At 45.8% G+C, this 14468-nt stretch overlaps 1 protein-coding gene across 1 annotated transcript; it reads right to left on the reverse strand.

The window, feature by feature from the left end:
• Positions 1–13336: 13336 nt before the first annotated feature.
• On the reverse strand, positions 13337–13927 carry LOC115095048 (putative nuclease HARBI1). The gene is made up of 2 exons (XM_029608230.1): positions 13860–13927; positions 13337–13697 (listed from the first exon to the last, which is right to left on the reverse strand). The coding sequence occupies exons 1-2, from the start codon at positions 13906–13908 to the stop codon at positions 13354–13356; spliced, it is 393 nt and encodes a 130-aa protein (XP_029464090.1). The 5' UTR covers positions 13909–13927; the 3' UTR covers positions 13337–13353.
• Between the last annotated feature and the right edge of the window lie 541 nt (positions 13928–14468).

The raw sequence follows: 14468 nt of genomic DNA on the forward strand, positions 1-14468 counted from the left end.
ATGGGTATTGTGCTCTCCTGATAGCAGATGGGAGACGGAGTCAGATTTCAAAGCTGACGTCAACCGACATATACCCGTGCAGCATGCTTAGCTCTTCAATATTTCTCAGTCTCCATAAGAGTTGTGGACACTATCCAAAAGAGAATAGTGTAACATTTACAACAAGAAAGAAGCAGGAAAATGACCTTTAAGAAGAGAGCCCCGCTTCTCCTGCGGTGAAACCTAAGGGTCCTCCCACACTCGAGACTTTCCTGAGGTGATTCTCTATATCCCTCAGAGGTGAGCCTTGGTCCAGCAGCTGGTTCCTGGCATGGACTTAGCCCCCAGGATGGCTGAAAGGCAGCGGATGCAGACGCGAGCATGGCAGTGAAGGTATTCCCCTCTCCCCCCACAGCTGGAGACTGCCCGGCATGCGACCGGAAAGCGCCAAGACCAGGTAAGGTAGAAACCTTAACTCTTAAGTCTCCGGTCTCCAAGTCTTGAATAGCCGTACCGAGCTTCCTCCCAACGAGGTTTAAAATCAGGTTGAGCAGCCCTTATTTGACTAGGCCCCGATTTGGTGCGAGGGTCCACACACATGGATGCCCTCTTGGGGGGGGGGGGGGTGGCATCTGCGCCATTTTCCCCTATTGACTGGCATAATGTGCGGGGAAGGCCGGAGGCCTGAGATGCCTAACTTGGGCACGCCTGAAAAGGAACACGCTGAGCTGCGCATACAACTGGGCTGTGCGCACAGCAGCATGCACATCGGAATACGCACAAAGTCCGCAGCCCGTGCACGTAACTTCTGCGCACCCAGCGCACATACCTCAACGCACAGACAAAATTGAAGCTCTACACGTGCACAAACAATGGCACCGCCATCCAAGAAGGCCAAGGGACACTTCCTTTGCCCAGCCTGCCACTTAAGAGCTGCGCAACCTGAATTGGAATCCCTCCTATGCCAGCAGTGCGAACAGGTTCAGAGGGAACCAAAGCTAGACCCCCTACAGCCAGGAGAAGGATCCGGAACCACTGACGATGGCACCCTGGACCTAATTATTTCCAACTCTGTGCCCCCACAGGAAAGCATCTCTGGGGCCTCCACTACAACCCCTCCTGGGATCAACATGGACCCAGGAATCTTCTCCTGGGTGGAATTTTTTAAAGGGCTACAAACTTTTATCCAGGCACAACCAGCTCCTGCTGAGCACCCGGCTCAACCCCTATCGGAAGCACAAGCCCTTCCCGGCACCTCCCTGGTTCCCAGAGACATGCCTCTCCTAACCAAGAGCCTCCCTGATGGGGATCCATATACCTCAGAGGATGAAACTGACTCCATGGAAGAAGGAGAAATTCCCCCAGGGATGGAGCCATACCGAACCATGCTCTGATTCTTCCACAAGGATGAATTACCAGCCCTCGTGTCTCAGACTCTGAAGATGCTGGGCCTTCCAGGCACGGACCCTATAACGGAACCAAAGAAGAACCCCATCTTGGAGTACTTCTGTAAGGCCTCATGCTACTTTCCTATGTTGGAGCCCATCAAGGAACTTATTGACCTAGAATGGAATGCTCCAGAGGCCGGCTTCAAAGGGGGGGGGCGGGCCCTAGAAGCCCTATATCCACTGGAACCCAAGGCCAAGGAAACCCTATGCTTCCCTAAAGTGGATGCTATAATCTGTGCCATCTCAAAGTGCACCATGATTTCCATGGAGGGAGGAGCGGCACTGAAGGACACCCAGGACAGACGGCTGGAATCTATCCTTAAACAGTCCTTTTAAGTATCAGCAATGACGCTACAGATTGCTTCCTGCTGCACATTGGTAGCACGTTCCTGTTTACTCCTCTCCAGAGACGCAATTACGTTCAGAAAAATGATGGAACCTGCTGTCTCCTTCCTCACCGATGCTACCTCAGATCTCGTGCACACCTCAGTCATGGGTGTCGCCGCAGCAGTGGCAACCAGAAGACAACTATGACTCCAGAATTGGTCAGCTGACTCGACATCCAAAGCGAACCTCACGAGAATGCTTTTTAAAGGATCTCTCTTGTTCGGAAGCGAATTGGAGAAGTTAGCCAACAAATGGGGCGAATCTCCAGTACCCCGACTACCAGAAGACAGGAACTAAAGAACATATCAGCGCTCCTCCCCCAGAAGAACCAAGGGCAGGGGATCGCAGTGCTTTAGACTAGAGATGTGAATTGGTTCGGATTCCGGTTCTGATTCACATCATGTTTTTTTTTTTTTCGTCCGGCCCGATCGCAGTTTTGTTGGCTGCGCCCGAGCCAATAAACAAAAAATCCACCCGACCCTTTAAAACTAGTCCCTTAGCTTCCCCCACGCTCCCGCCCCCCCCCCAAAAAAAAACATTTTACAGGTACCTGGTGGTCCAGTGGGGGTCCCGTGAGCGATCTCCTGCTCCCGGGCCGTCGGCTGCCACTAATCAAAATGGCGCCAATGGCCTTTGCCCTTACCATGTGACAGGTATCTGTGCCATTGGCCGGCCCCTGTCACATGGTAGCACTGGATGGCCCATGCCATTTTTAAAGATGTTGCAGACACTGAGAAACAATAACCACCAATACAAGTGACTCTACCCATTTTGATTACAATTTACAATTCATGGCGTGACCAACAAAGTTAAGACAGTGGAGGACACTATCAAATTACTTCGCGCCGCAGGCCTTCTGACAAGCAGCGAGTCCTCAGAAGCACCACAGACTTCCTCTTTGGTCAGCAAGAGGCTCCGCAGATAGTCAGGAGCTCCTACCAAGATCAGTGAAGATAATGCCTGAGTGGAAGTACAGTTTCTTTGCTGAAGTGGTTTATCATGAACACTCTGAATCAGACAGTTGCTTTTCACTGAGCTGGTGGGAGAGCCTAAAAGGTGGAATTGCAATATATTGCTAGTTTTTTCTATGCTTCTTTATAGAGGGATATCAGTATATCTTTGTTCACTTTTAGTGTTACATATCTAAATGAGAGGGGCCCGGGCACACGTGGGCTCAGGGGTTCTAAGGGTGACATCAGACCCATGCTCCCGCAAGGGGCACAGATAGGGGAGGGTATGGGGGGTGAGAAATAATAATTGGAGAAGGCTGGAGTATTTGCTAGATGAGCAGTCACTTGGGAGTACACGACTGCTTATGTCTAGGACGGATTACCATTTTATTTCTATTTATTGTGGTAACCGCAGGGGGATGTAAAGTACGACTTAGGGATACTGTGAGTTCCTTAATTTGTCTAATGGGAGGAGGAATAGCATTTCTTGTTGCCGTCTGTAAATATGGGTGAACTCAAACTATGTTCCTGGAATGTCAAGGGTCTCAACTTCTACCATAAGAGAAAATGTTTATTACAAGATGCAGCCTGGGATAAGGTGGATATCTTATTATGTCAGGAAACCCATTTGAGGAAAAAATATGAAAATCTGATGCGCTCTAATCATTTTCCTACACAGTATTACTCCTCGGCCACTAAAGATAATAAATATGGAGGGGTTGGGATACTTTTTGCTAAATCTGTTACCGTGAATTACTCCTGGGGGAATTCTGCGCTACTGCGGCACACAGAATTTGTGCGGAATTCCCCCCTGCGCAGAGCTGCCAGGGGAGACCCCGGCATGCTGCGAATGGCCATGTGCCATTCACGGCACATGGCCTTCCCCTTTTGCGGCGAACGGCGTGCCGGGCCTTCATCTTTGCCGCGAATGGAGCACGTCCCACGGCACACGCTCCATTTGTGACGAAGATGAAGGCCCGGCGCGCAGTTCGTGGTGAAAAGGGAAGGCCCCTGTGTGCCACGGGACGCACTCCGCGGCGAAGATGAAGGCCCGGTGTGCCGTTCGCAGCACATGGGGCCCTTTCCTTTTCGCCGTGAACTGTGTACCGGGCCTTCATCTTCGCCGCAAACGGAGCGCAGCCAGCGAGAGATAATGTGTGTCGAGGAGGGGAGGGTGAAGAGAGCAGGAGCGTGTGAGACAGAGCATGGGGGGGGGGGGATGCCAGTGAAAGAGAGTGTATGTGTGTGAGAGAGGGGAGGGTGACAGAGAGCATGGTTGGTAAGAGGGGGGGTGGGGAGGGTAAGAGAGCAGGAGGGTGTGAGAGCATGGGAGGTAAGAGAGGGTGGGTGGGGGGATGCTTGAGTGTGGGTTTCAGAGAGAGGGAGCCTATATGAGGGGAGGGGGATGCCGGTGAGAGAGAATGTGTGTGTGAGAGAGGAAAGGGGGTGTGGGGGAGGGTGAGAGACAGCTTGGTTGGTAAGAGGGGGAGTGGGGGGATGCTTGAGTGTGGGTTTCAGAGAGGGAGCCTATATGAGGAGATTTTGAAGGAGTGTGTATGTTTGTGAGAGATTGGGAGCTTGTGTGTATGAAAAAGGATCGTGTGTATGTGAGGGTGCTAGCCTGTGTGAAGGGATTGTGTATGTGTGAGACAGAGCCTGTGTGAAGGGATTGTGTATGTGTGAGACAGAGCCTGTGTGAAGGGCTGTGTGAGAGAGAGAGACATAGGTAGCCTGTGTGAGAATATATGTGTGAAAGAGAAAGGGAGCTTGTGTGTGTGTGTATGCAAGAGAGAGGGTCCTGTATGAGGGGATGTGTGTGTGGAAGGGACACTCAGTGAATTTCTAGGGAAATTCTGCTCAAAATATTTAAAATTCTGCAACTTTAATAACTTTTTTCTGAAATAATTTAAAATGTAATTACTTAGACTATCATGTAAATTGTTATTTTGACCAATATAAAGTTTGCAGAATTTTCATTTTTTGTGCGCAGAATTCCCCCAGGAGTACCGTGAATGTACTCTCTGTATTACGGGATATCGAGGGTAGATATAGTGGGGTAGATTTTATAATTCTATGCGCGTGCGCACTTTTGTTTGCACACCAGGTGAGAACAAAAATCCGGGGTCGGCGCACGCAAAGGGGTGCACACTTGTGCAACTTGCGTGCGCCGAGCCCTGCGCATGCTGCCCGTTCCCTCCGAAGCCGCTCGAAATCGGAGCGGCCTCGGAGGGAACTTTCCTTCCGCCTCCCCCCATCTTCCCCTCCCCTACCTAACCCACCCCCCCAGCCCTATTTAAACCCCCCCCACCTCTGTCGCAGAAGTTACGCCTGCTCGAAGCAGGCGTAACTTTGTGCGTGCCAGGTCGGCTGCCGCGTGCCGTGTTCCGGTCCGGAGGCCGTGGCAACGCCCCCGGGCCAAAACCATACCCGCGGCACCGCCCCCAGATGACGCGCCGACCGCACCATGCCCTCCCGGTTTCACGCCTCTTGACACGCCCACCCCAAGAAAGCCCCGGGACTTACGCGTGTCCTGGGGCTTTGCGCGTGCCAGAAGCCTATGCAATATAGGCTCGGCGCGCAGGGTTTTTTTAAAAGGGTTACGCACGAAACCCTTTTAAAATCCGGCCCATTTATTCTTAAGTTTGTTAGGCACATCCATATATATGTTGATCAATGTGTATGTACCTAATTCGGGGCAGGGGCCTTTTTTGACAAAACTGTCTAATACTATGAAGCATTGGGTAAACTCCTTATAGGTGGTGATTTTTAATCTGACTCTGTATCCGTTCTTGGATACAAGTAAGGGGACCAGTGGATATTCGGGTGCTAATTGAAAAGGTCTGAAACTACTTATGCAAGAATGGAATTTGATTGATGCATGGCGCCTTCCTCATAACATCAAACATGATTATACCTTTTATTCCAAGGCCCACCAATCATACTCAGGGATTGATTATTTCTTGGTTGATAAAGCCCTGATGCATAATGTACTGAGCATGGGGATTGCAACCATAACCTGATCAGACCATGTTGCCATCTGGATTACACTAAAAGGCTTGGAGGTTCAATCAGGGGAGAAATTCTGGAGACTAAATGAGTCGTCTTAATGATAAGGAATATTGTGATGGTCTAGAAAGAGAAATGATGCAATATCTATTGGAAAATACTAAGGGTGATGTATCAGCGGTCACAGTTTGGGACTGCTTTAAAGCTGTAGCCCGAGGTAAATTAATTGCTAGGGCTTCCTACTAAAGGAAATTAGAAAATTCAAAACGTTTGGAGTTACTGCAGAAGATAGGTAAATTAGAAGTGCGACATAAGAGGGGCAGATTTGTATATAGGATAACAATTAGAGCAGCTGCGTAGTGAACTGTGAGATTTATCTTTACAAGAGGTCACTTTTCAATTGGATAAAGCCAAACAAGTGTTCTTTGAGGGAGGGAAATAAGGTGGGACGACAACTAGCTAGAAAATTAAGAGCTAGGATGGTTCACAATCAAATCCTGAAAATTAGAATGGAAGCGGGGGAACTAGCCACTGACAATGATAGTATCCATCATTGCTTTACCCAATGTTACCAACAATTATATGCTAAGAGATCTGATATAACTCAAACTGAGAGAGACAATTTAGCAGATATACCACTCCCGAGCTTGGATGACTCTTAGGCTGAGTCTTAATCAGGATATTTCTGAGTTGGAAGTCATTCAAGCCATCAAAGATTTGAAACTGGGACAATCTCCAGGAATCGATGGCTTTACGGCCATTTTTTATAAACAAAATTGATGGTGGTAATATCCCTTCCACTAGTGGCTGCTTTCAATAGTTTACTTGGGGTCGGACAAATCAGTACCCATGCCAACAAAGCAGGCATCACTATCTTAGCTAAGCCAGGTAGAGACAGTACTCAATGTGAATCGTACAGACCCATATCCTTAATAAACTTGGATTTAAAAATCTTATCAAATATTAGCGACCCATCTCGGCAGGGTAGCCACCCTACTACTTCATCTGGATCAGACAGGCTTCATGCCTGGCCGATTAGCCGCAGACAACAAGCGGAGGGTAGTGGACCTCATATGGCATGCACAGTCGACCCAGCTTCCTACGGTATTGCTTACTGTAGACACCGAGAAAGCGTTTGACTTAGTCCATTGGGAGTATTTATTTTCAGTTTTAAGAAAAATGGGGTTGGGGTAATTTTCTAACATGGATCAGGAAGTTGTACGCCTCTCCTAGTGCATGTATTAAGGTAAATGGGGGGGGTACTCCAAATCTTTTGGGATTGAACGGGGAACCAGGCAGGGGTGTCCCTTGTTACTGCTGCTCTTCGCGTTATATCTAGGGCTATTGGCTATGAAAATCCACAGAGAAGAAGGGATAAAGGGGGTTTTGGTGGGAGGGACTGACTACAAATTTATGATGTTTGCGAATGACATCCTGTTCACTATAGCTGAACCAGTCAGTTCTCTGGGACTGTTAATAGAGAAGTTTTGACTCTTTAGTGCAGTGTCCAGCTATAAGTTAATATGGACAAATCGGAAATTCTAAATATCACTCTTTCAGAGAAACACCTGCGACAGATTAAAAAAGGGTTTCCGTTTAAAATAGTAACAGCGGCTCTAAAATACCTGGGGGTGAAAATAAGCCCTAACCTAGCTGACCTATATAAGATAAATTATGAGGGCCTATGGGGGAAGATCCTTGCAGACCTGCAACAATGGGACCGCATGGACTTATCATGGCTAGGCAGAATTGCCACCATTAAAATGAATGTATTTCCCAGATTAGGCTATCTGTTTCAAACTCTTCCTATCGAGATACCTACTCTCGATCTTAGGAGATGGCAACGGAAATTATTTCAATTCATATGGAAGAGGCGCCTTCCCTGGGTCAATAGGGCTGTCTTGTTTTTATCTAAGGAAAGAGGAGGCCTAAGTGTTCCTTGTCTCATGTAGTATTATGTAGCTTCCCAACTACGCACTGTGTAGACTGGCACAGGATGGGGACAGATAAGAGGTGGGTACAATTAGAAAAGGACCTTCTGAGGGGGAGGTCACCTGCCCATCAAGTTTGGTTACCAAGTAAAGACAGATTGAAGGAGACTGGTGATGTCCCCTCAATAGCTTTTACCTTGAAACTCTGGGATCGCTGGAAGGCTTCTTTGGGTAATAGGCAATATTTCTTTAGAATCCCAATATTTTTCAATCCAGAGTTTCCACCTGGTCTCTCTAAAAGTAGGGTATCAAGGTGGTAGGGTCAAGGGTGTCCCTGATTAGAACATCTTTGGTCCAGGAGTCAGATGCTGGACTGCTCAGAGCTCAGGCTGAAATATAGTCTACTTGCCTCTGATTATTACTTTTACACTCAGTTAAGACACTATCTTTCCCAGAAAATTGTAAAGACTGATTTAAGTCGAGGGAAATCATTATTTGAAAGTTATCAAGCGGGGACACTTCGATTGATTTCACAAATATATGCTTGCTTAAATGAGGACCTCTCTCACCCTCCTGCATATATTACTCAATGGTCACAGGATTTGCAAATCACTCTGACCCCCACCCAGTGGACCAGGTGCTTTACAGCTATTAGGAAATGTTCTGTCTCAGCTTCCTTGATTGAACATAACTATAAGATGCTATATCGTCTGCACCTAACTCCCGTCAAGTTACACAGGTTTTATCCAAGGGTATCCGACAGATGTTGGAGAGAGTGTGGTATAGTGGGATCTTACCTTCACATGTGGTGGGAGTGTGATTATAATTAAACGTTACTGGGATGATGTAATACAACTGATCTATGATGTTATCAGAGTTCGTATTATCAAAGATCCAACACTCTTTTTACTTAATGTCTCAGATCTCGGGGTATCCTACCCACACATGTATCTTGTTCAACAAATGCTTATGGCTGCTAGGGCTGAAATAGCATATTAATGGAAACAGGTTGATGCCCCACAGATGCGACATGTTCAATCGAGATTGATCAAGGTGTGTTATCTAAACAAATTGACTGCACTGAGTCATAATCAAATGTCCAAATTTGATAGTCTATGGCAACCATGGTTAATATGGCAAAAACAACAGCCTGCTACCTAATTGCCCAATTTGTTAATTACTCAAATTTTTCTAGTTGAATTATATAAATGTTTATATAGCCTCTCTGGCTGCTCATCTGGTATGCTAGCGGGGTGGAAGGGGTTGGGAGAGGGATGAGGGGAGGGGTTGGGCGTTCTGGGTTATAATGACAAAACCCAATTGTAAGGAACAGAACTAATGCAGTTTTTCTTGTAGGAATGACAGGGGACACTTTGCAGTTTATTATGTTATGCCTTTTTTCTGATAGTCCTCTTGTACTTCTTGGCATTGTATCAATTATCAATCACTGTTATGTATCACTATCTTGTTACCTTAAAACTATTAAGAATCAGGAGACGGAGGAGCTAAGATGGCCGACAGCTAGAAGACAGCTGTGAGCATTCCCTCTTGCTGTGGAGAGCCCGTTCAGGTCGATGAGAACGACCTGGCAGAGCTTTACCTTTTTGAAAATTGTGAAAAATCTCCTGGATGGGATGAGAGAGCCAAGGATGGTGTCTGTCTCCGTGACTCCTCCAGGGTTTCCTCCATCGGGCCCGATGGACACTCACGTCGTCCGCAATAGACCTATACTGGGGAACCAGCCACTGGAGAGAGGGGGAGGGGAATTTGAGCTCCCCTCTCTCCCAGGCTCATTGTCGCCCTTGAGCCTGGTACGAGGAACGCCTCCTGGAAATCCGGCAGCCACAAGGACACCCCTAACAGCTGCTGAGAAGCCAACGAACCGACGTGTGCTGCTGGCGAGCTCGGCGGGGAGCAACGGGGCATCTGAGGCAATTGCAGATCCGTTGAACATCTCAGGACAAGCGGACAGGAGGATTATGCGAGACGGAGAAGGGGAGAATCGAGTGAGAGGAGACCGGGAGCTACCTGTGCCTGAATTAACAATGCCAGTGCTGCCTCCAGTTCCAAGACCTGAAGAGGTATCTCTTTTTATCAATATGGGACGCTATAGCTGAATTTCGAAGTTCTATAGCTCAGCAACTGTTGCCTATAGTCAGTAAATGTAATGAACTGGACCAAAATTGTTGGTTTTGGGTAACACTACAGCCGATCTGAATCAACAAATATCTACCATTAAAGTTCAAACAAATTCAATGCAACAGTCTCAGCAAATGTTGATAAAGGACAATGCTAATTTAGCATCAAAAGTAGAAAATTTGGAAATGCTATCCAGAGCAAAAATTTAAGAATTATAAACTTCCCTAAGGTACGATTGATTACTCCGAGGGATGTGTTTAAAAGGTACTTGATAGAAATATTAAAAGTACCGGGATCCATGAGGGGAGATCCAAGATGGCCACACGTATTGAGTCCTAAGCAGGAGCGCTCGGTTTTTTGTCTATTTTGCTGAAAAATGCTTGCTAAGAGGAAGGGCAAAGTTCGGACTTACCCATCCGAGTCGACCCCCTCCACATCTATTCAGACAGAGATAACCGGCTTTGTGTCCAACAGTTCAACAGCAGAGAACCGAAGAATATGATGTGCGTGACGGTGTGGAAGAGCCGTCCTCGCTGGCAGGGGAGGTGTCTCTAAGCCCGGAACAGAGGGAACCACCTACGCAGAGGTTAGTTGAGGAGACGAGGAGTGGAGGTTCGGCAGTGATTCAAGCTGACCCGAATCCAGAGAACTCCTCACTGACTCCCGATGGGATAGCACCGGGACCCCATACATCGAGTCCGGTGGAAGAATTGAGAGCTGTGGGACTAACCAAAACCAGTGTAATCCTGGAAGGAGGTATGTCTCCAGAGGATACCATAAGGAGGGAGTTAATTGCTATTCCAACGCGCCCTGCACAGGTGACTTTAGACTCCCTCTGGGAGTTTATGGCTGGGATGGCTTCAGCTATAAACTCTTTGAATGAAAAAATGGAATCTTCAAATTTACAAAGCGCTCAAAAATCTGCTGCCATACAAATTCAAGTTGATGGTTTAAAAGAGAAAGTGAATGGTTTGGAGGAGGAAGGCACAGTTTCAACAGTATAAGATTGCTGCAATTAAAGATAGCCAAATACTATCTAGACACATGGAATTTATTGAAAATAAATCTAGACATTTGAATCTACGTTTTACTAATTTTCCTAAGGTAGTGGGGGAAATCCCCTACACTACCCTGAAGAAATTTTTCCTTGAAAAGTTGGAAATAATTGAAGCAAATCTTCCATCCATTAACTCTTGCTTTTTCCTTCCTGTGTAGACAGGTTCAGGAAACTCTGCCAATACCCCCTTTGAAGGGATTTTGACAGGGTTTTTAGAAGATTCTACCTTGGATGTAATAAGCAGAGGAACACTTTTGGTATCGTTTATAACAGTTAAAGATATTCGCCTAGTGATGAAAGCATATTTTAGGAAATATCCGCTTAATTTTCATGAGGCTGCAATAAAAATTTTCCCTGATTTAGCCCCAGCCACTCAGGCCAGGCGTCGGGGGTTTTAACCCTCAGACAAGAGGCAGTAGGGCTGGGTTTTGTTGTAAAGATTTTGTTTCCTTGCAAATGTTTCCTTATGAAGGGAAATGAGCGTTATATATTTTTTACTGCTGAGCAACTTAGAGTTAATAGAGGCCAGGAAAGTAAACATACTAACCCAGTAAAATAGATATGGAACTGTTGTTACGTGCACTTTGATAAAAGTATGGTCTTATTATCCTTCTTTTTTCTTCCTTAAAAGATTTCTGAATCTCCCCCTACTAAGTATTCTGCTGGGAGTGGGGCTTAATAACTGGTTAATGTTTAAAAGGGACTAAAAATAATGTGCTTGCCAGGTATATATAATTTCAAATGGTTTGTTTATAGTTGTTTAAGATTTTTGCTGAAAATGGTGGCAAATGGAAAAACCTGCTTGTGATAATTAATGTACTCACAGTATTTCTTTATAAACAAATTGGATATTAAAAATGAATAAAGAATTTAAAAAAAAAGTATCGGAAAATGCTATTCTTCCAACATAAAAAATATTTTATTTACCACCATATAAAAAGGAGTCGGATCCACAAAGGGAAGGAATGGAGATATTACAACCGGTTGAAGTACCTTCAATGGACTTAACTGCACTTATTGAAACATCGGATTCTGAAATAGCGGCCCCTGCTACACTAATAGTGTCATTGGTTCTTGAACCTGATAGAGACTGGCTACTGAAATTGTTTTTCAGACATAGATTAGAGAAGTTTATGCAGTTTAAGATTAATATGCTTCCTGATGTTTCGCGCCAAACACAAAAAAGGCGCAAACAATTTTTATTGATGAAGTCGCAAGTGCAACAGATTGGGGGAGTATTTTTTCTTAAATTTCCCTGCAAATGTTTGATGAAATACCAGAATAATTCATTTATTTTCTTTGATCCCCCCTTCAGTTGTCATAATTTTTGATTAGGAAAATTCCATGTGTTAACTCTTCTGACAACCCATAGCCGTAATATACTCATAATAATGTACCTCAATAGTATTATAGCTACTGCACTCTAATTGTCATTAAGCCTTTCTTGTTTAATTTTGAAGTAAGTTTCCTTGGATTGAGTTCTTGACTCCTCCAAATATTGAGGACTAGAAATGGTTTTGCTTTCGAAGATGTAAATTCTTTTAGTGTTTTCTTATGAAAATTGTGTGTAAAGCATTACCTGGTTTTCTGTCTAGAGAGATCTTGTTTAAGTTTGAAAATTCAATAAATTAAAAAAAACAAAACCTATTAATAAAAAGAACAAACAAAAAAAACCTAGTGGGGCGTCCGAGCGTGGACGTCCATGCGCGGAGGTCCCACTAGCTACTTCCAAGTGCCATGGACGTTGGTCGGAAAGAGGCAGGAACGTCCATGTCGTAGGCCCCGCTACCAACCTTTCCGGGCGCTCCACGCAGTGGCCCTCCGCCACAGGCCATGGATGTTCGAAGGTAACGGGGCCTGCGACCATGCACATTCCTGCCTCTTTCCGACCGTCCATGGTGCTTGGAAGTAGCTAGCGGGACCTCTGAGCGTGGACGTCCCCTCTCTTCCTGCGGTGTCTAGATGCTGTGCATAGGCCCTGGCGCGGCGTCTTCCTCTCGGTGTCTGTAGAGACATCCAGGTCACCACTGGAACTTCATGGACGCCGAAATGTAGACAATGGAGGAAATGACAGAGAATGTATAATAAAAAAAACAAAACAAAAGTAAGCAATTTAATGAAGCAAAAATCATTCAACAATGTATTAATTTATTACTGTTATCAAGACCAATTAATATAGCTATAGAAAACACAGAGAACACAAGGAAATATTAAAAAAAATGTTTTATTTGTTTCATAAAAGAGGAATTTAACTTTTCTCTGCTAGGAACTTGTTTGGATGGATCACAGCTCCTGAAAGAAACACAAAACAGGATTTAACATACTGTACAGGCATTAAAAGGATAATATCTTGAATTTTGCAGAGTTATGTACAAGAATAAAAGCACCACATCAGTATGGAGAGATGAATGTATAACAGATAAGAACTTACATGAGAAATAAGTCTTGATGATCCTTCAACGAACATCATTCCCCTGTGCAGTGTTGTCCGCCGCTGCAGCCAGTTCCACAGGTGGATCTGTTGGCAAGTTTTCTACAACATCTGCATCCACGCCAAATCGCTGACAAATGTTGTGTAGCATGCAGCAGGCAACAATAATGCTCATCACCTTTTCAGCACTGTATTGCAGGGCTCCCCCAGAGTGATCCAGACATTGGAATCTGCCTTTCAGAACTCCAAAAGTCCGCTTGATCACATTTCTCGTACTGCCATGAGCCTCACTGTAGCGTTTTTTGGCCACTGTGTGTGGAGACTGGAGCGGAGTTAGCAACCAGGGCTTACAGCCATAGCTGCCATCACCTATATGGGGTATAATCAGGAATGCATCAAAAACCACTTCACAGAATAAACACACCACATATATAAATGTACGCATAATTGTATACCTAAGATCCCAGCCGTCTATACATGACATCATATCACTGCTCTCTAGAATCCCAGGCCGTAGCCGATGTCACTTACCAAGTAGCCAGCCTTCACCGTACTTCCCTTCTGGGAAATGGGTCTCCATAGATGAATGTGCCAGAATGTAGGCGTCATGGCAGCTCCCAGGAAACCTCATAACATTTAGAATTCGAAGGTATGCATCACAAATTACTTGAACATTCCTTGAATGGAATTGCTTGCGATTCCAGAACAAACTCTTTTCCTCTGACTTGGGGGTAAACACAATATGGGTGCAGTCTATAGCGCCCAACACGTTCGGCATCCCTGCAATAGCTATGTACCCACTGCGGATCTGTTGCAGCTCCACTGGCCCAGTAGGATACATGATGTACTTCCTCATCCGCCTCATCATGGCCTTCAAGACCTGTGCCAGATGCTGTGAGGAAGCCTGGGTCATACTTGCAACGACACTCAAGGGGTTCTGAAAACTTCCGATACCGAAAAAATGTAAGGCACCAAGAAGTTTCGTCCACCCTGGCGCAGCATGTTGGCGATTGGCCAGGGGCTCAAGGTCACAGCACAGATCTTCATAAAGGAACAGGATTGCCCGTGAGCTGTGTTGTCCGTGGGCGAAAGATACGTCGTGGACACGGTCTGCCGATGGCCCTGCCTGTCCACGGACAA

This window comes from Rhinatrema bivittatum, chromosome 7 (assembly GCF_901001135.1).
Source record: "Rhinatrema bivittatum chromosome 7, aRhiBiv1.1, whole genome shotgun sequence".
In the NCBI taxonomy this organism is placed as follows: domain Eukaryota; kingdom Metazoa; phylum Chordata; class Amphibia; order Gymnophiona; family Rhinatrematidae; genus Rhinatrema; species Rhinatrema bivittatum.